Here is a 23013-nt window from a genome sequence, read left to right as displayed (position 1 = left end):
CTGGCGACCCCAGATATTCAAAACGGAGACTTTTTTTTTTTGCTAAAATTATTTGGTTTTGATAATGTAATAGTTTGCTATACTATGTTGCAAATAAAGGTTAATTATAGAGGACATTTAGACTATATGATGTATATTATTATGGACGGAGGCAGAAAAGACAGGTGTAGATTACTGCACAAAGTGAGAATTTTATTTTCTTTGGTCAGGATATGTACAGTCAGTCCAGCTTGGATTTACAAGGCTGACAATTAATACCTAAAAAACAATAACTCAAACTATGAATTATGAAAGAGCTGCAGCATCTTAAACTGACCACAATGAACATTTGAAAGATAAACAGTACCACAGGGCTTCAGCTTCAGTTTCAGAGTTTGTCATGTCTTTTATGTGTTGGGATTGTCTCTCTCAACTCACCATACATTTTTAGATTTTTTTTTTTTTTTTTAAATCAATTATTAGAAATTTCAGGCGACCCAATTTGAATTCCAGGTGACCCCACATGGGGTCCTGACCCCAAGGTTGAAAAACACTGGGTTAGAGTGTATTTATCACCAACAGAAAACAAAATAAAAAAAAACAAAAAACACACAAAACACTCCTTTGGCTGCTTGTAATTTTCTGGTTAGAAAGGGCAGCCACTTCTCTTCAGGCAGTTATTTAAAATTCAGCTCTGCAACAGGCAGCAGCACTGCCCATCTCCTGCTCAGAAGCACAGGAAGTGTTGGGATGAAAAACCTGCAGTAGCCTGTCACTCTGTATTCTTTCCAACTTAGCGCATGAGCGGCAGGCGAGACTCTGACAGTAGAGCTGTGCCGCCCCCTGTGGACTATGAACTGAACTGAAGAGCCACAAATGAACGGAAAATGCAACAGATTGTACCAAGTCTGAATATGTTTCTCGTTGCACTGGTTAGTATGATTAACAAATAAATATATGCCGAAGAATGAATGAAATCACTCCTTCACACTGCTGTTGATATAATTGTGAATGCTGTTTGAAAGCCATCACATTTGGACCATTATTGCCATTTCTCAAACCTAAACAGACCCTTCCAGATGCAAACAGGCCCCTGCAGCACTTATTACTATCAGACCCAGAATCTGACAAGTATTTAGACTACTTAGGGTGTTTTAGATGGACTGAGAGAGAGTTTTGATCAGTTTTTAATCGCTTGGAATAAAATACTGAACGGATGATTTCCTGGTTCCTAGTTAAATGATTAGCAAGATCAAAGATGACACTAATTGATATGACACTCAGTGAACCCAGTGAGCACAGCCTTGGCTCAACAAGACACCTATTCCACACACAGGAAAGTTTGATGTATTTCGGTCTGTGTTTGTGTATCAGCTCTTACCTCTCCAATCTGACTGTGCGTCTCATCCACAGACTGTGAGTACGACTGAATGATCTCCTTCATGTGGAGAATGTGGCTTTCTTCAATGTCCTGGAATTTCTGAAACACAGGGTGGAGATAGTTAAGTCACAACAGTTCAACAAATCTTGCAATCGCATGAAATCAAATTAACTGAATGCCAGCAAATCTGCATTATGTTGTCAGACTCAAACAGGGGTGGAAAAAAAAACCAAAATGCAGTCAGGGAAATTTCACTTCCTTATTTAGACCCTGCCACTTCCTGTGTTTCTGGGTGGTCTACAGCACATAAGCACACACATACTGAACAATGTCCAAAATTTGGGACATTTTGTTCTTTTAAGAGTTTAAGCAGTAGTATGGCAAACCTCAAATGGGTAAAAACACAACTTTAAATGTTTGACTCTTCATAGTCTAGGGTACAACAAAGAGAATGATTATAAATAATAACTTGGAAAATCACCGCGGAGATTAGATGAGAACGATGAGCCTCTCCAACCGCATGCACACACAGATAAAAACCACTCACTCTTGCAACTACACTATGTGATGAGATGATGAGGAATGAGATGTAAATAAGTCTACACGTTTGTCATTCAGTGCTATTACAGCTAGCAAGTACTCACACACAGACACACCCACTAACCCACCCACCCACAGACGCACTCAGACAAAGAGAACACACATGTAGCAGCCCCGGTGATGTCAGAGAGCACATGTGTTCACTGTTTATAACTCATGTCCACATGTGCTGTGTTTGAGATGAGCCGTGGACTGTGATCCTGGGGAAGCAAAGCTGCCATGCCGCTTTCTCAAGGGGGAAAACAAAAATGTTGGCCTAACTGGAAACATCTCTGGTGGCGGAGCGGCTGTGGTGCAGGAGGATATGGAGGCCAGATTCTGGTGATCTGATTTTCATTTAGAGTTTATCTAATCAGCCCTTCAGATGGATCCAATCAGAGCTTTGCACAATGATTCCGTTACAGAGGAAAAAACACAATTTGGAGATGATGCAGTGCACGAAATGTGGACACACACATACGCGGACACACACACAGACAGAGACAAGGCACTGACAAATTATACAAGTGTTGCAAAGCACAGAGACAGGCGTAATGAGAACATATTTCATTAAAGCTCACACACACAGAAAACCCATTTCGACAGTACCTGTGCAGTTTCTGCCATCTTCTGCTCAAACTCTGACTTAGCTGTGGCGTATTTCTCCACATATGACTTGTAGCTCTCTGTGGCTTTTTTGGCTTTCACTCCCGCCTGGCAAGTATAAACAGGAACATAAATGGCTATCATCATTTTGGGAATTGTAGACAATGGCTCTCTGTTTTATGGATCAGCAGATAAACCAGTGAGGAAACTGAGCTCCACTTAACATCTGAAGTTGAGAGGTTTTGAGGGTTAAAGTTTCTGTATAGACTGGAGTGTTGAGGCACTTCATCATGCCTTATAACCATACCATGATTATGTGGGTGTGCGTACGTGCAAATGTGACCTCCCACCTTGTCTACATCTCTCTGGGTGGCCCCTTCTTTGCGGAGGCGCTCCTGCTCCACAGTTTTGGCATTGTAGTTCTCCTTGGACTTCTGCAGAGCCTGCGAGATGGTCTGGATATTCTGGACAGCTTCTAGGGTGGACGCCACCTCTTCTTTTGTCTAACAACACAAAATATGCAAAGCATTTGTCACCCTGCGCTCTAGCCACAGCCTTTGTAAAGTTTCTCTTTTGCTTAACATACATTCTTACAGTAAACTGCCTTATTATGCAAGTAAAATAAACTTTGGACAAAGCTCCTTTATTGCTTTAGCAGAACTACTATAACGCCAAACATATGACATCATGTTGTTGTATAATATGATAAAGCTACATAACAAACGTACACATCTGAGGCATTTGTTTTGACTGTTTTCCAGTGGAAACTCATTTAAAACGCTTTATATCAACGTACTTAAAGACACAAACAACATAGAAAGACAAATGGAAAAATGTTAATGACAAAGGCAGTTAGTGTTACGCTTAGTCACTGCCACTATTTACATTATGTTGAAAGATGAGAGCTTAACAAACTGGGAAAGTACAAATCTGAGCACCTACTCCAAGACGGGTGTGCTGAATGCAAGTGCACCTCCAAGTCAGCCAAGAAACAGAAAACTAAGAGGAGGGGAGGCTAGAAGGAAGTGATATGTAGACAGTGTGACAGTCTTTTTGTCATGCTGAAAGCACCAAACCAACTCCACTCGTTCAAAGCTTCTACCTCACCGTGTGTGATGTGTTTGGTGGCTTCATGCATGAGATATGAGCTGATGGTGTGTCTCATCTGGGAGAGAACTAGGTGGAGGAATGAGGTGTAAGAAATGCTCTAATGCTTTAAAATAGCTCTGCACGCGACGGTCTCTACTCTAAACTTCCTTCTGGTGGAGGGTTTGCTTTTACTTCATGCTGTCAACGTCTTTCACGATAACAGCAGAAACAACTGGTGACAGATAAAAGGTATGTGGATTTGTGGATGAATATTTAAGCAGGTTCCTTCTTTTTTCACATGACGCTGTGTTTGTGGTGCAAGAGCAGCCATGTACGGGAACACCACAGCCATCAACTGCTTGCGACAATAGGAAGAGTTCAAGCAGTTCAGCAACGTAAACACACATGGAAGCACTTTGATTTCATCTGGGCATCTAAGCTTTACACTTCGGTAAACATCTCAAGCATCTGAAATATCTTTAGCCCAATTTAACACAATGGTGACTCAAGGTGCCAACATCCTCCATACCTTTTTGTGTGCTTTGGCTTGTTCCTCCACATATTTCTGAACCTCTTTTATAAGTTCCTGAAGCTTCCTTACAAGCTCCATGTGACAGCTTGCCAGCTTCTCTGTTGAGCTCTTGAAGACATCCCAAACTGGAGCAAAAGTCCTACATGGCACACACAGACGTAAAGCAAACACAAGACATTCATATTCACATTCATTTGGATGGATGATTTACTCATTAGATAGCTGTTAACTCTTTTAAGACTGTCATTATAAGAGGCCAGCTAGATATCCTCATGTTTTTTTTTTGCAAAAAAAGTGTCAGAAAATGTTGTTTTTGCCAATTCTTTTGCACGTTTGTTTTCAGGAAGAACTTAACTTTCAATATCTGTCCATTAATTATCATTATTATAAATGATAAATGCTTAAAACAGTGTGTTTTAGTAAAAAAGAACAAATCAGACTTGGAGTTTTTAGCATATTTACAAGCAGAAACAACTGTAAATGTCCATAACAAAACTTTTTGAGATTGCAACATAAACTTTCAACTATTTTACATCTGCTCAAGCATGTTCATTGGTCTTGAATATTCAGTATCTATATTATGACTTCACATTTTTTGTTATTTCCAGCTATTTTTTAGCCTGTGTGGAAGTCTCTGAAACAGTTCCTCTCTACTTGTAATAGAAAAGAACTGTTGAACTGTTGTAATACAGAATCGCACTCTGCCATAAAGTGTTCTACCATGTTGGAAAGCTCAGGATTTCAGCTTTCCGATTTGAACTTTGTGGATAACACAAATGGTTCAGGAGTTACAGTAATTTGAATGCTGTAAAGTGCAAAATCCAGCGGTGGAGTGATTGCACTTGTTAAAGGGTTAATACTTACCCAAGCTGAGAAAAGTTGCCGGCTGACTTGGCAAGTTTGGTCATTGACCTGGCATATGCCTCTTCAATAGTACTCCTACAACAGCAAACAACACACAGACACATTACTTATTAAAGCAAATAAATACAAAAATATTTTAAATCACTAACAATCAGAAATAACAATATCCCTTTAAAACCCATTTTAATGTATAGGAGCAATGAGTCATATGTTGAATTAATTTTACTTTTTTTTTTTCTTCCTTTTTTGCATGTGTGAGCTTTACTGGTCCATATTAAGCTTCAACAATAGCAGATGGCAGCTTGTTGAAATAATGAAATAATACCAAACAAAGGTGATCATCTGACATTTCTCTATTTGCATTACCTGTGCAGCTGATACTTATTTGCTTTTTTGTTAGTTTATGATGCACATATTGTATTTATGTGTTTAAGTTTGGAGGAAAAATGGTTTTTGAATCATGTTTGTTTGGAGTTTATGTACATAGAAACAAAACCTAAATAAAACAAATAAATGAATGAATTGACGAAACGGTGGGAAAAAAAAAATCATGATTAATTTATGTATTTAGGCTTAGTATCACACAGCCCCATTTTATAGCATCAAAGTTTTTTTCAGTTGAATTACAGACACTGAAGCTGATGAACAACAGAAAAAAAACATAGCACTTAGCTGTTTAAATACTTGACCGCATGCACTGTGTGTGGACACATAAGTGTGGTTTGACTCACTATTATCCACAGTTCACAACACTGAATGTGATAAAGTTTAAAAGCTAGTAGTCCTCTGCTCTTCTCTATTTTCTCCATTAGTCCTTCACTCTGCAGCAAAGTGACACGGGTGAAAAAACAAAAATAAAACTGCAGGAGTGTTACAGCCAAAGCCTGAATTATGCATGTCTCGTTTAGCCCGCCCATCCTCTCTCTCTTTGCTGTCACGTCACAAGAAGGTCACCCACAGTGGAAACAGGACGACCGTCGCGCACACAGACACACACCCTCATCAAACACACACACACCAAAACAAACGTCCTACGGAGGAACACGTCAACTTACACACAGGCACAGCGACAAAAGAGGAGGGTGGGACCAGCTAGAAGTGCATTATAGACCACTGCATATTCCTACTGTGTCCACAGTTAATATACAGCGTATTTTTTACACTTATTATGTTGTAATTACAGCCAGAAGTATGTTTTAAGTTTTCTACACCAGGTTCTATAGAAATGGATTGTCCAAAACACACCTCTTACGGCATTATTTTCTACTCTATGCACAGATTTACTCCTTCATTTAGACAAATATACCACTTGTTGTGTGACTTTAATATTTGTTCTCATCCAGTTACAGGGTTGTTGTAGTTAACTAAACCTGGCATTAGATAATTTTGTGAAATGAAACTGAAAGGTCAGATTTCAGAAACACAAAAGATTAAATAAAAACTACATTAAAAACTTCAACTCAGTTTTTGTTTCACATCCAAACGTGCAATAAAATGAATTTGCACAGTAATCTTTCGAACTGCTATTTCAGTCTCTATAAATTGATATTTTGCTACATGAAAACCAAACACTAAGCACTAAATACCAGTTATAAGACTAGTCACTTTATTAACCCATAAAGACCCAACCATCTAAAATCATCCACTAATATATACTGTTTAATGTTATTGATCCACTAATCCTATCAATACATGTAAATAATTGGTGTAAAATACAGTTTGTCATCTTTTCATGGTCATCAGATATGACCCATTTGGATGTTCAGAGGCTCCGTAGTGAATGTGGAAACATTGCCTACAACACTGATTCACTAGTAAAACCCATTGAGCTGGATCAATGACAGTGGATGGAGACACTTATTTTATGTTCAGTTAACAATAGCTATATTTTGCAGAAAAAAAATGGTCTTTTTCTTCAGTTTTCTCTGTTTTTGCTATAATAACCCTCAACTTTAATCTGATCTTTAATGAGCATCTACATAATCAGTACATTAAATATAAGAAAATACCTGATCTTCAATTAAAAATGCAAAATACAGAGCATAATATTGAAGTAAATGATATATGATATGATAAATCACTTAGGAAAGGTTAAAAATAAAGAAAACTGCATTTGGGAACTGACACAAAAGCAGCACTGGGTCTTTATGGATTAAAACAAAATTAAACTACTACTTTTACTTACTAAAACTCAACTGAGAAACAATTAAAATAAAAATAATAGGTAATGTCATATTTTAAACAGTGGTATGTTGAGTGCTACAGTTTACATTAGTTGCTGGAGGGCCACTGCATTATGACAATGGGCTATTTGTGTTCATTTTCTGTTTTCCTTGAGATCAAATACACTTTCACTTCAGCGTCATCTGTGATCAGAATGATACCAGTGTAGATTAGCAGAAAGCTGAGATCAGCACAGTTGAGTACAGGTGTTTTCTCTAATCCTCATACTCAGAATGCCTTTGTGAGGCAAGGTGGCCAACAGATGCTGAGAAAACTTTTCCCAATTGCAATGAGACAATGATGACAGCAGAGGGAGCCCCAGTGCAGTTTTCAAAGGAGAAAATCCATGAAATTCAACATCAGACATAAAACAGTGACAGTAAAGGCCACCCACCACAAACACGGGATGTGACTACAAATGAAAATTTGCCTCATTACAAACATAAAAAAACCCTGAGTGTGATTAAAACCTTCTCTTCAGATACAGTAGGCTATACACAGTTGGAGATGAGGCATGCAAATATCCTAGATAAACTGTCCGAATGACAAAGTGCATACCTGAAGGTAGACAGAGACTGGAATTCACAGATGAATTCCTGAGGTAGACGATCCATCATGCGACCGTTTATAAACATGCACCTCTCACATAATGAGGCTAATCATTATGAGGACGGGGTTGCATTTGAAAAGGATATATTATTATAGGATCTTATGGGATTATCAGGGTGTTGACATTGAAATGTGATGTGTGTTTTCAAGTGGGTTTAGGTTTAAGCTCCTATGACAAAACGTAGATTTTCACTCATCTGGATTCATTCAGAATGTTTCACATTTGACTGATTTTATGGGTAGATTTTCTTACATGAAGGCATTACTTTGTTTGAGTCAATAAACCTAAATAAACCTCTCTGCCAAAGTCAGAGTGAAAATTAGGTGCAGTCAGAGCTACTGTGAGCACGTCACTAACAACTGGAAGGGCATTTAATACTCAGGTAACCACAATACAGGCAAACATCCAAGGTACAACACCCTTAGAACAAGCTAATGAGTACAACCTTAAGAGAAAGTGGCTTTACTTTGTGTCTTAGAAGAGTCCAACTCATTCCAAAAAGGTCAAGTGATGAGCATCCGACCATAGTGTCTTACCTTTCTCTGATGAAGTCTGTCAGTTCCTTGGAGGAAATTTGGCCATGCTTCATGTTATGGTAGAGCACGTCAAAGCCATTATTTTTTTCACCCTGGTATTCCAAAGAGACAAAAAGAAGAATGCAGGCTGATCAGTCACCGGAATAAGCACAACAATAGCTCAGAGATTAAGTTGTCTACGTTACCGTAAAGGTTTTTTCTAAAAGCAGCATCCTCATTGCCTGCATGGCTTCCAACTGCATTTGCAGAAGGCTCTGGTCAACCATACTCATCTTAGCCATGACTGTTATAGATTGTCGAAGGTTTGATCAGAAAGTTGTAGAACTAGCCAGAACAGCTAACTGTGTGTGCGACTGTAACCACTTGGTAACGGTTTCCAATGGCAGAGATGCTTTAAAAATGCATGCATCCCCCTAAATAATTAATATAAAAGGAAAAGGCCTGGTTTATGTTACTAACATGTAAGCATTAGGCTAATATTACAGATAGATCAACATATTTTCCTAAGACTAAAGACTAAATGACACCTAACATCTATATACTATTACTAAAAAACTAATCTTTTTCAACTTAAAAGGGTTTGCATGTTGTATTTCTACTCAAAAAATGACATAAAATTATCATTAGACTGTTTACAATAAAGAGCTAAGTTCTGACAGACATCATTGTATGTAGAAGTATGAACTGAATGTATTGACACCGATGGATGAGGGTTTGATGTGACCATTAGAGGGAGTATGGTGAGGAAAACTAACACCGCAGGGCCTTTGACCAAAACATCAGAAAGTGACGAGATGGGATGAAAACCACTAAGAAACAACTTTTAGAGTCAAAGAAAGTGTCAAAGTGATAAAAGCTGGGAAGCACTGTTGTGGTTTTCACCACAGGACACAGATATAAATGAAAAGAATGGAGTTTGATGCTGAAATCGCAGTGTTTCTTCTACACAGGTGAGTTTGATTATGAGGCTTATGGAAGTTATCATCTCTGCTAAGTTCACTGTTTGTTGATCCACAGTTCAGACTAAACTGTGACAGTTGCTTGGAAACTGACCCTGTTTGGATGATTCCAAACAACACAAACTGTATAGAAAATAGAGGTGAATCGCAGTTTTACTGTGGCTGTTTTCTGTCTAAAAACAGAGCTAAGCTAACGGAGCTATGATGTTAACTATCAGCTGATACGGCATGTAAAGGTTATATGACACAGTGTTATTTGGATATACTACAAGTTTTTGTTTGAAAAGAATACTTGCTAATACTATAATACCTGTATGTGTAAACAATGAGCTTTATACTTTATTCAGTGAATGATAGTCTGTGGATACAAAGCATTGATTCCTTGGTGGTTTTGGTAGTCCTTAGAGTGCTCTGGTACATAACTTGGAATATCAACACTACATCTAACCCCTTTAAAAAGAGTTTATATGTACATATCAAACAGGCAATGAACAATATATAACTCATTACAAACAATTTATAAAAGATAAAAATCACAAAAAAAGAAAGAAGTAGCCTTCCTTAATCACTCCTGAGACAGATGAGGCAGGTGAGATGATCATGAACACATCATTAAGGATCTAATCTAGCGTTAGAGAAGTAATTACATGAACAATATCATAGTCAGTGTCAGCAAATATATAATCACAGAATACTTCTAATGAAAGTGTACCTGCACTAGTCATGTTTTCGAGAGGTGCAAAAAAAAAAAAAAAAAAAATGCACCACACTGGACCTTTTTGTTAAGTAAATCACATGTGTGGACAGAAACTATGGGGAACAGCCATTGCCAGCTGAAAGTACCATTGTTGATTCCAGGCCAAGTGTGAGCAAACAAGCCATAGTCAGTGAGCAAGATTGAGTGGAAAGCATGTGTTCAAGAACCAAACTATGGCTAGCAATTTTGAGGAAATGGGCGTATGGTTACCTGTTTGGTCTGATAATGTGCGAGCTAGCATTGAAAATTCACTACAAGTACACTGTAAAGGTCCAGTGTGCATGATGGATTACCTAGAATGAGAAAAATGAAAGTTTCTCCATTTTTTGTATTAAAGTACTTGTGTTTTTCCTAATACCATTTTGAATATTTATATGTTTGAGATGAAAAAAGAAACATCAGAAGCATGTGTAATAGGTGTATTTTCCTGGTCAATCAAGCAAACAGGCTCAAAGTGCAGCCACAATATCATCCACAATAATTACAATATGGCATTTTTTTTTACCAAATCCTGTAGTTTTATATAGTACTGGGGATAGTGTTGTTTCTCATGAGTAAGTTACGAAAGACTGCTGTAGCGAAAATGACGCAATTACGAATTTGTTGATGCAGCTTAAATTCGAAGTGTCCCTCTTTTTCACTGGCAAGACAAGAAGAGTCCCTTTACTTCCTCTTTGCCCTGTTGTGCTATGCTGACTGGAAGAGAGGAGACACATTGTAGTTTGAACCAAGGAACTGCCTAATGTAAAAATAAAAACAGTGCTCTCTAACATGTTACTGAGAATATCTGTATGACTGCTGAAAACCTGCATCTGAAAGACCAAAGCAGTAACTGTAAGAAAAATGGAAACTCCCACTAAAACAGAAGTGCAGTCAAGATGATAAGCAGCACTTTTATCATATCCACCCTGCTAACAGGCAGTTTATCCTCATTCTTGTCTGACTCAGGTCAGAAATCTAATTTCATCTCAACCTAAGACTGTCACACAGATATTTCCTGGTTCCTGGAGCAGTCCACAGTCAGCAGTTCGGTACACAGGCATTTTCCACAGCAACAAGGATGAAAGGTCAGGGAATTTGTGTCGAATTGAAGCTAAAAGTTGTTCCAATAGAGATATATTTACAGAGCAAACAGAGATTAAAAGAGAAAGCATCCTCCCCTGGGCCACAGATCACCACTCTGCATTTTCAACAAATGGGCAGATCACTAATGTGTGTTTCCTGTGGTAACAAGATAATTAAAAAGATGTACACATTTAGCAGCTGCTGTGCCGCCAGCTGAAAGCGTGACATGCAAACTACTAAATACAAATGGCAAGAGGGTAAGGTGATATACAAACCATGACCTATACATAGAAAAATACTGAAGCAGCAGCAAAAATGAAGATATACGAAGTGGCAGAGATATTGTCAATAGGTCGAACAGGCTACAAAACAGGAAAGTGATGAAAAAAGGCTCCAAATACAGCAGAATAGCAACAGGATGAACGTCCATTCTGTGCAATAACTGTGCTCATGTGGAATGTGATACTGATGAATACAAAAGAAAAATAAAAACAAACACAGGAAAGAGCTCAGGGGCGTTATTAACTTTTCACGAGGCTACATCACTGAAATTGATTCCAAAACCTTACAAAGTAGTGAACAAAGGTGTTTTTAGAGAGTTATAATTTAACCACAAATTTCCAATGCGCAACAGAAGAGGTGACACCAAAACCACACAGTTTGTCAATGTCCTCATCTAGAGACTCATTGATGACAGTCTGTATGGAGTGTTTAATATTCCAACCACATATTGTGAAATACTTAAGTACTCATTATGCTCACATCTAAGTGGAGAGATTTTTTTAACATTCTGTCTCAACGCGAGGCAGGAAAACCAGCTGAGAAGTTGTAACACATGTCAATCACAGCTTGTTTGTGCACTTGCAGAGTATGCAGCTGAGGCCGCTTCCTACAGATTGACCTTTCATCAAAAAAAGGAAGAGTGTGAACAGTGTCAGCTGTCCAATATTCAGTCTGGGCCAAAATTATCACCAATAGAAACTGATTCAAGCCCAAACTTTAAGCCTGGCTGCGACCCACTGCACTGCAAATACTAATCAGATCCTTTGCAAGCTCTTAATTGGGGGGGGGGGGGAGTAGGTAATGTTACTAGACGGCTTATATCATGGCTGAGCTTGTGCTAATGCTTTTGCTGCGAAAAGGATTTTCCCACAAAAGCAGGGAGACAGGAAGTTCAAATGGACAAAGGAGCAACTTCATGTACTATTACATGCAAACCTTGATTCCAGCAGAAGTACAGTTTGACATATACTGCGTGTACTATACATATACAGATTTTTGAGTAATCTCTGTCTGGTCTGGTTTTTTTCCCAGAATGAGGAGATAAGTTCCTGCTGGGTGTCCAAGAAACTATCAACTAGAATAATATTTATCAACAGCATGTGAACATTTGTGAAAAAGCTTTGACACCCATTTCCTGGAGATGCCTTTATACCTGTCCTCCCTAACCCCTATTCTTTTTCCTATAGTGCTGAGCAATATCAATTGTTTACTGCAAAGTTAGCGTCTTGTAAAATAAGACAAGGAGTCAAGTTCACACGAAAGGTTTTAACCCAAAAAATGAAACAAAACACACAACTTCAGTCTCATTCTGCTGAACAAAGAGCACTGACTGGAACTGATGAACTATTAGAGGTAAAATCAATGATGTGAAAGACAACCTTAATCTAAAATACCACTTTATAAGATAGAGAAGTAAATCTACAGTGCTGCAGTTTATCATGTAACATCTGCCGAGCAGAACAGCACAGGAATTCACTTTCTTTCTGTTAGAACACAATAACACTTTCAATATCCTGTGTAGTGCAGAGAATCAAGTGTTTATTGCCTGACAGGCAGTAATGCAAGACGTTACATGGGTGGAGATGTTATTCTCTCATAGCATACTGTCCCCGTTTTGATCAACAACAAAATAAAACCCAAGTAAACAAAGACTGAGGATCAGTTAAAATCTAAACTAATTGGAATCCACTGATATGTTGTTTTAGTTACAGCAGAAACTACTGTAATACCCTGTGCAAAATCTCATTCTATAGGAGACAGACTTCTGATTGTTCTGATTTCACAAAAAACAGAATAACAACTTCGCCTTGACTGTGCACTGACTTGTAAAGGGAACCAAAAAGCTCTACTAAGCCTGTTTAAGTTCCACATTAGTGTGCAGAACATGCATTTGTCACATAGCAGCGCCAAATGTAACATAGAGGCGCTTTAGGAAGTTCTGTTTATATAATTTCCCTTTGCAACCGAGTAAACCAGGAAAAATTGTGCTCACTGACAAGGTTGTGAATGAACGTTCAGGTGAAAGCAGTGGAAAGAAACACTTCTAAGTTTAGCTAAACAAGACTTGCTTTTCCCAGACAGACTGTAAACGATGGCCTGGTGTACCCTGCAGACTCCACGACCCAGTGCACACAGTGGGTGGACAGCAGGATGACATCAGAGTGTCTACCCTCGGTCATGTGATCGGAGAGGTCGGGAAGCAGTGCAATGTGCTGTCGCAAGTCATCAGACCAACAACAGCAACACACACTGAGTGTATGTGGCAAGTGCACACAGGCTGGGCCTTGTTTGTGGTATAAACACCGATGTGGATGAACGTGACCACTACTGTCAGTTAGGGATGTGACAGTTTATACTTTCACATAAGAGATTATTTTAATCACCATTTATGAACCATTTATCCACATATGTTCATTTGAGTTGGAACACAACTGTCAAAGGTAAACAACCACTATGGGGCTACATTTCTGTTTCAGCATAAAAGTGTACAGTCAATCAGTGTTTATCAAAATGTTTTCACCCTGCTTACTATACTCTGAAGAGTTCACTGGCTCACATTGTGTTTTGGTGTAACCAAACAAATCAGCCTTGTGGGAAAACAAAACAAAACAAAACAAAAATCAGCATTACCTCAACATTAATGTAAAGATATACTACAGCCTGTGTTTGCATGTTATTTGAGCCTCAGACAATCTCAGGGGAAATGGGCCGGGTGAAAGGAAATGTGTCACTATTGTCCAATGTCTTCTTCACTTCTTCAGACTTTTAGTGACATTTATATCTGACCATACTTATTGTGCGACTGTGACTATGAAACTAGAAGAACGCTACACTAGAGGGCTATTTCAAAACTGTTTGCTTATCACACTGCCATCTTATTTTCCCAGTAGGTGCTAAAGGTCAGTAATCTCCACATTAAACATAGCCTCATTACAAATGTTGCACTGACACAATATTAGGTCTACTTCCTGTTGCTATGACTATGTCTGAGACAACACACCTATAGTCACATATACTATGGTTTTGCAATGACAACACTCACTTCCCAGCCACTGTGAACAAACCTACTTATGTATGTTTCAGGAAAAAAAGGGAAATGGTCATTTGAGATGTGTAAACCTCTTGTGAACGGAAATGTTGCAGTATGTGACTAGTGCTCCAATTTTGAGAAAGTAAGCTGTACTATGTCTGGCTCCCAAATTCTTAAAGAACTTGTTTATTCAGCTGAAAGGAAATACTGTCTGCATCAAAGATTCAAGACAAGATTACATGCAAGGAAAAGGTGCCAAGAAAAATGTCTCTAAAAAGACTAGCTACAGGGAGAAAGAGCAGGAGTTAAAGAAAATCCACGTGTGTGTGTGTGTGTGTGTGTGTGTGTGTGTGTGTGTGTGTGTGTGTGTGTGTGTGTGTGTGTGGATGTCTGTATACTGTCTACAAGTGGATCAGATGAGAAAACTCCTCATAACTACACAGATTAATCAGTGCCTGTGCATGTTGGGTTGTGTCAATGATTTGTAGTCAAGTCAAAAGGAAATAGATGCATCCCCCAATGCCAAGAGTGTGTGCGTGTGTGGTCTGCATGTTAAACACACAGCTGATCTTTGCCATCACTGGATTCTCTTGTGGCTCACTGCAGGGCACAAAGGGCAGATTGAAGAGTCAGTGTATTGGCACTACTCTTTTCCATTCTGGTAATAAGAAAATCTCCTTTTGAAAAAGCTTTTTAAGGTGTACTCTTTAAATTACTTCAACCCCTTAGCGTAATGTAGTTTTTAATTATGGGTTTAATTTTATTTGCTTTTTGAGCCGACTCCCAACAGCGTCTCAAACCTGGAAAAGGGGTCAGTTGAGGCTACAAAATGGATCAGGTTTTTCCCACGTTAGGGAGGACACAGATGCAACATGAATGGTGCCTATTTCAAGCTTATAAACTTGTTGACAGCACTAGACACAGCTTACTAACTATAATATATGAGCTTGTTTTACACTAGGGCACACTGTAAACTGGTTTCATTCATTTTAACTCAGGCACGACAATAACCCTGTGGTTACAGCATGTGGTTACAGGAAATATAAAAAGCTCAGCAATAACACGTTTGTTAAGTTATTCAGCCTCTCTTTACCTGCTGTCTCAGCTCATTTATTTCCACTGCGAAAGAATCTTAGTTATCCTCAGTATACAGAGCATGTCAGCTGACATTAACCACCTGTAACAGTCGGTGTATGGCTTTAACTTGGAGCAGTAACTCTAAAACAGTAATTCCCTGGGTTATTTTAGCTTTCAAATGCAGTGTATTCACAGTTTACTATCTGACTAAACATGAGGAAAATCCATAAAGTAACAGAAAAGCTGTGAACAGAGTAAACAAAGCACATTAATGGACAGGATCTTCAGAATGACTTGTATTCAACCTGCTATAACACAGCAGCCACGTCAAATAATTATCCTATCGGCACAGAAATGACCTTTGAGTTGAGAAGAAACAACTCTCTACACTGTGTAGCAACTGTCCGCCCAGTAAACTAGTGTCTTTATTAAACATCTGCTAAACGTTCACTACAGAACGGCGGTGGATTTCAGTTTTTAAAGCTGTTCTCTAACTTACTAAACATCTGGCCTCTCACTGAAACTTTGTTACGGAAGAAAATGACGCGTACGGCCCAAGGCGGTGATTGACAGCTGCGTTGTCCAATAGTAAACCCGGAACTGACCATAAACATTCCAGACGAGTCTATAACGGCCAATTAACAGCTACATGGGTGGACTCTACGAGGTTTCAAGTTAGATGGGTTTAAAGAGGCCCAAACCCCGGGGTGGCAAAATAATAAACGGCGAAGAATACTAACGACGGCCGCTGGGTTACTGACCATAAGGTCTGTGGCGCCGGGACACCACCGCGACCACCGGAGCCAGACTACGAACCACGCCAGCACTTCCACACAGTGAAAAATACTTGGTTCCTTGCTGACATGAACATGATAGGGAGGGAACACAGCAAGAGAATAATAAGGAATAGCACCGGTGTAAACAGCGAGATTAAAAGGCACCACTTACCCAGAAATTCTCCAGGAAGTAGGGCGTTATCATCTTGTTTTATTCCTCTTCGCCGCAATGCTTAGATTTGTTGTAATGCAACTTTAAACGCGTAATTCTTCCACTGTCCTCCCCCCGTTTCTGTGATCTGCCTTTCCCCGTTTTCCTCCTCTCCCCTTTCTTCTCCCTCCCCACCTTCAGACTCCACCTCCGGTCGGCTGTACTCACTGCGCCTCTCCCCCAGTGCTTTCTTCCCCTTGAATTTCAGACTTCGAATGGAGGAAACAGCGCCCCCACTGGCGGCATGAGGCGCATCAGACCAAACCACGGGCCGTCGCTGGGCAAGATGCTGCCTTCATGAGCAGCTCGAAAACTCCGACACTCGTGTTGATTAACACTGGGTTACAAAAAAATGTTTTTTGCAAGTTGTCTAGGTTTTTTTCAACTGAATTAGGACCATTTTGCACCGCTAAATCCAAAAATGACATCTGTTTTTCTCAATCAGGTCAGGTTTTTTTGCTAATTTGATTTTGAAAAATTTGATCTCCTCACAAAATTGATTACATTTTTGTGGCTTTATCAGTTGATTTTTTTATATAGTTCTCACCCAAAATAGGTTTTAAGAGAAAAAAAATCCTTTTCTAACAGGATTCCTGTTAGGTACAATGGTGTATTCACCGCAGATGTAGCAGAATACATCAGGCTTATTTTTGCAAGATCTTCTAGTCGAAGCCATTTCATTCACCTGTAATATTAAAAAAAAACATTAATCATAAATTGGCAAAAGTAAAATCTTCAGAACTTGTTTATTGCAAGAAATATGAAAGAATTTTGTATCATATGATGTGAAAATGCCCATAAATGTAAGCAAAAATGTTAAAAAGTCAATATGTAGCATAGTTCAGAAAGTTGACCTGATTGAGCAAAATTAATGTGATTTTTGGATTCAGCACACCAAAATTATCTTAAATCAGCTCAAAAAACTTAAACAATAAATTTGTTGTTGACCAGTGTTATTAATGTGCACCTTAGGCGTGAAAATACTGCATAGTTCACAACCACACGCCATGACGTGACACTAAATACTGTCATTTTTCTATTCTGTTTAATACAATGCAATGCAAATGCAATGAAAAAAATGGTAATATACAAGGCTATGCAAGAATGGAACAAACTACCGGAACACATCACACAAGAAAACTGTAAAATGAAATTTAAGAAATCAGTTAAGAAACATCTATTGACCATAAATGATTGGTACCTGGGTTAACTGAATATATGTACTGTATATATATTATACCACTGCTGACCTAAAGGAGCTGTTTGTCAGTATTTTTGTCTTTTTTTTTTTTTTTTTGTATGTTATGTAGTATGTGAAAATTGTTTTGTATGATTATATTGTATGTTATTTGCATTGACAAGTTGTAAAGATTATTGTAAGGACCCCAGGAAGAATAGCTCTAACTATGGTACAGCTAATGAGGATCCTAAAGAAAGAAAGAAAGAAAGAAAGAAAGAAAGAAAGAAAGATAGATAGATAGATAGATAGATAGATAGATAGATAGATAGATAGATAGATAGATAGATAGATAGATAGATAGATAGATAGATAGATAGATAGATAGATAGATAGATAGATAGATAGATAGATTATCTGGTGGTACACTTTAAAACAGTTAATTGTGGAAGACCATAGGAAGCCTTACAGATAAGCTGACAGCTAAATTCATGTGGAAGTATGTTGATATTTGCATATCTACAAGTAATAGTAATGTATATATATATATATATATATATATATATATATATATATATACATATATATATATATATATATATATATATATATATATATATATATATATATTTTTTATTATTATTTATTTATGTAGCAGTTTTATAAATAGAAGTTTCCAAAGTGCTTTGACAGCAAATGAGTCACTCAGAACAGAATGTGCATTATCAATTGAACAAACAGCAGCTTAGATAAAAACTGGGAAAGAACTGTCACAAAGGAAAAAATATACAGGCCAATATAGCTGCTCCTGTTTTTAAGTAGATGTCTTTGTTTTTAGTTCATCTTTATCACTTTTACTTTTTGGTACTTCTAAAATGGCATTGTATGTTTCAAATATTTTGTGTTTTAAATCCATAATTCCATCTCAGACTTAGACTTTATTCGTCCCAGAAGGGAGATTTGTTTCCATGTGACTGTACATAGAAATTGTCACACAAACACACACATCGACATCAAACAAAAAAGAAAAATAGACAGAAAAGGTAGACATATCACAAATACACTTATTTGCTTATTTTACCTCCAGCTGCTCCTGTTTTTAAGTAGAGTTCTCTGTTTTTAATCCGTCTTTGTCACTTTTACTTTTCAGTATTTCTGTTATGTCCACTGGATGTTTCAAATATCTTGTTCTGTCTCAGTTATATTGTAAATGAGGTTATGTCCTCAATATATCTATGAGTTTAAATAAAAATTATGATGATGATATAGAATTATAGTGAAAATAGTTTATTTAGGTGGTAAAAAAAAAATTAAACAAAAAATTCACATCAACACCCAGTCGTGATAAATGTGTGATAAAGGAGGAGATTAAATCTGTGTAGGTTACTCATACAACTAAAATTTGTAACACATGTCCAAGTCTATCTGGTTGTAGGCAAATACAATAGGTAGTGGGTTTGTTGTTTTAGCAAGAGTAACACGATTAGCTGTCAAAGAACACAGAAAATGTCACATATACAGTACGTTGACAAATAAATGCTAACAGATAAATTCATGTGGTTATATGTTGCCATCTGTGTCTTTGCAAGTCATACATGACAAAACCTTTATTTGTATAGCACTTTTAAAAACAGCTGATTATGAAGCGCTTTGACAACAAACAAGACACTCAGAACACTATGTGCATTATCAATTAACCAAACAGTAGTGAACAAAGTCTAGATTAAAAACAAGGAAAGAACTGTCACAAAATATAGAAATAGAGGGAAAATTTTATTTAGAAAATATTTAATAGAAAACGAAACCAAAAAAAAGAATGAAATCCATCGTATAGGTTTCATATACACCTAAAATATGTAACAGATATGCCAAAATCTGTCTAATGGTAAAAACACAGAACACTAGTGTAACCTTCCTTTGCACTTAGCACGTCTTTAAGTCTTCTCTACAGACATTAAGAGATTTTCTCAACTAATCTAGTGTTTTACACCAGGTTCCATTCAACATGTCCCATGTTTCTTATTGTTTGTGCTATTTTTAGTGATGGGAACAGAGATCACTATAATACTGTTTCCTGTAGTAGTCATGTAGTTTATATTTTTTGAGGATTTCCAATGCCGTGCACAATATTTCCCTATATTTTGTTGCATTTTAATAAAGAGAAAAAAATATGCTCATCATTACATATACAAACGTCACAGCTAAGCATGGCCAAAGATGTCCTTTACTGCACAGGTACCAGAAAACAGAGGTCATTAACTTTATTCTGACTTTCCTGAAAAAAAAAAAGTCTTAACTATTATATTTGTTTTGTTCCCAGGGGAGTGCAAGATAACTGATGAATCCTCAATCCTACATCATCTTATCCCAAGCCTTTAACAGCCAAACACACCTGAATTTATTAGTGACACATACCATACGAACATTGTGATGCGGCAGTGTGAAACCCCAAACCCCAGAGAATGAATATGTCACATACCAGTGGTTGTCTGATCTAAACTGATAAAAACAGCCCAAAGACATACCAACAATCACTGTGCAGTATGGAAAGATTAAAACAACCTGGGGGTAAAAAAAAAAAGAGACAATGACCCATAATAATGTAAACAATTTATTGGAACAATGTAAAGATTCAAGCAATGGTAACCAGTCACACCCACTATATCATCTTACAAATATTACAAAATTACTACAGTACAATATAGATTCTTTGCATGATCCAAAATATTTGGTGGCCCCAAAAGTATCACTTTTTTTAAAAGTCAGCAGCTTATTTAAAAAAACAAACAAAAAAAACAAACAAAAAACATATCTATCAAAATGATGTTTTTGCTTTTCTTAGCAAAAATGATGAAGGCAGATAATCTAATCAAGGCTAAATAAGCTTAAACATACAGGAGTTCTTTAACAAGACATTCCTTTATAGTGGTGGGTGCTTTATAAAATACTAACTTTTAATAAAGCTTCATAGAAAGTCAAACCTAAATTTGCAATCAAAATGTTTATACCAAGTTGTCAACCTATTTATTTACTTTTAATTAGGTGTGACCCTCATCTTTAGATACAGCATTCTGTAAATCTATTGTAAAACACCAACAAAATCTCAAAGTATCTGCTTCCAAGGCATTGCTTACACATTAGACTAAATATTTTACCACAGTCTAATAATCAGTTTTGACAAAGTACATTATGTGCAAGTTACCATTCCCAATTTATTCTTACCCCTGCCTTTAACTATAAGTGACGATACTGTTACATCTGAAAACCTGCAGTGTTGCACACGCGTAACACTCATGTCAATTAACATCCATGGGTGTGTGTGTGTGTGTGTGTGTGTGTGTGTGTGTGTATGTATATATATATATATATATATATATCTATATATATATATATATATATATATATATATATATATATATATATATATATATATATATATATATATATATATACATACATATATATATATATATATAAATAAATATCTGTATGTGTCCTGATATGAAGGGCAAAAGGTGTACTAATCTCAGTTGTTGACAGGAGATGCATAAAGGCGTACACATTGGGGAAAAGATAAAAACAAATAAAAACACTGAACACAGACAACCTGAGGTTAACACATTAAAACACATATTCAAGTAGTGAAACACGACTACAATGTATAGCAGCAATCAAGTAAGAAATACAGCACAGTAGTGGTGGGGATTGTTTCACGTGTGTTTTATAGACCTGCATTTCTTTTAATAAAAGGACACCAGGGCTGTGTAGAAACACCCCATTGAGCTGTCCATTGTTTGCATGCCAAATGGTTGGAATGTGACAGACAAAAATCACTTCAACTTGAGAACACAAAATGACGTGGCACATACATGTTTGCCTCTGTATTCCATGATGCATTACGTCCTTCATTCAACACTATTCACATCAAAAAGTATTTAACATAAGTAGTATATTTCATATTGTGAAAATTCACCTACGACACTAAACGTCTCTTCAATTTGGTAATCCAATTGCATCCAGGTGATTATTGCATTAAGTAAGTTCATTTTAGCAGCAATATTTTGGTATTGTGTTAATACATAGATGATACTCTGATAGTTTTGGCTACAACTTCAGTGTCAAGCACTTACAATCTTAACCTCAAGTGCATATCATGTGCATTGTAAAGGGCTAAAATACTGCAATTATTACTCTGGCCAGCAGAGGAGACAAAAAAAGAAAATCACCTACTGGGCATATAAAAAACTGGACAAAAAAAATCTTCCACTGCCTCCCACTCATCATGGAATACATTCAGGCGTAACTTACACTCTTTAAAAAATATAACAGCGCAAAACAACCCAAGACAATAACATTGATGAAGTTTCACAGTATTTAAAAACTATACATCCAGCTATGGGGTAAAAGTTTAGGGAGAACACTCCAGCAACATGTATGTGGTGTTGTAAAAGTCCCAGTGTTGCAATACATAATATGGTTACTATGTACTTTTCAAACCTTTAATTGAAGCTTCCCTCCCTCCCGTAATCCCCCTCCCGCAATAAGCTGGGGTGCGAGGGGCCACCAACATGCAAGAGATGAAAGTACCCCACAAAACACAACCAAAAACATTACAGTCATCCTCAAAGTCATGCTTTTAGCACAAGAAGCCAAACAACCAATAACAAAACTTAAGTACATTGAGAAAAAAACATATTCAACATTGATTTGATGGGTTTGCAGGACAGTCAGTCACTAAATCACTAAGACGGAATTTGTGGTGTTGTGGTACAAGTCAAGAAAACAAGGATGATGACCAACACACAGAATGTCAACCCGCTTTTCTCCTTCACTCTAACCTTCACATGGTTCAGACAATGTAAAGGACTGTTAAGCGCCTAGAGCTTTGATATGCTTGCTTACAAATGCCTGTGCACACAGCATCACATTCACACTACGAGACCAAACTGAGAGATTCACTCCGACGTTACATCACAGCCAAGACTTTACACAGTTTCCTACGTTCGGTGTGTAGACCCAGCCATGCTACATTACAGCTGACTGCTTTAATTCTCACGTGGAGGCAACAAAACAATATAAATTACAGGATTTAAAGAACCTTACCACAGGGCAAATGACAGCTGTCAAACTCAACATACGTCACTAATGTTGTTACAGCTTCTCACAAAGATACAAGCATGCTACCTATTCTGAGAAAAGCTGCTCTTAAACAAAACAAAACCTTGTGCTCTCCAATGACAGAAATGGCTGCTGCACTGCTTAAGAATACCAGTTCTCTG

General features: G+C 37.5%; 1 protein-coding gene across 6 annotated transcripts in view; it reads right to left on the bottom strand.

Moving 5' to 3' along the window:
* Positions 1 to 16716, bottom strand: part of fcho2 (FCH and mu domain containing endocytic adaptor 2) — a 39956-nt gene extending 23240 nt beyond the window's left edge. For 3 of the 6 annotated variants that reach the window (XM_030149166.1, XM_030149168.1, XM_030149167.1), the window contains exons 1-7: positions 16519 to 16716; positions 8400 to 8491; positions 5031 to 5105; positions 4164 to 4305; positions 2896 to 3048; positions 2549 to 2653; positions 1361 to 1459 (exon numbers count right to left, since the gene is read on the bottom strand). In XM_030149166.1, coding sequence (XP_030005026.1) covers positions 1361 to 1459; positions 2549 to 2653; positions 2896 to 3048; positions 4164 to 4305; positions 5031 to 5105; positions 8400 to 8491; positions 16519 to 16551 — 699 coding nt within the window. In that variant the 5' untranslated portion in view covers positions 16552 to 16716. The remainder of the gene's footprint in view (positions 1 to 1360; positions 1460 to 2548; positions 2654 to 2895; positions 3049 to 4163; positions 4306 to 5030; positions 5106 to 8399; positions 8492 to 16518) is intronic. The other 3 variants (XM_030149169.1, XM_030149170.1, XM_030149171.1) reach the window with 3 other exon arrangements.
* Positions 16717 to 23013: the final 6297 nt, after the last annotated feature.

The sequence above is a fragment of the Sphaeramia orbicularis genome, chromosome 12, assembly GCF_902148855.1.
Source record: "Sphaeramia orbicularis chromosome 12, fSphaOr1.1, whole genome shotgun sequence".
Lineage (NCBI taxonomy): Eukaryota > Metazoa > Chordata > Actinopteri > Kurtiformes > Apogonidae > Sphaeramia > Sphaeramia orbicularis.
Note: the sequence above shows the minus strand (reverse complement) of the source record. Positions and strands in the feature narration are given on the sequence as shown.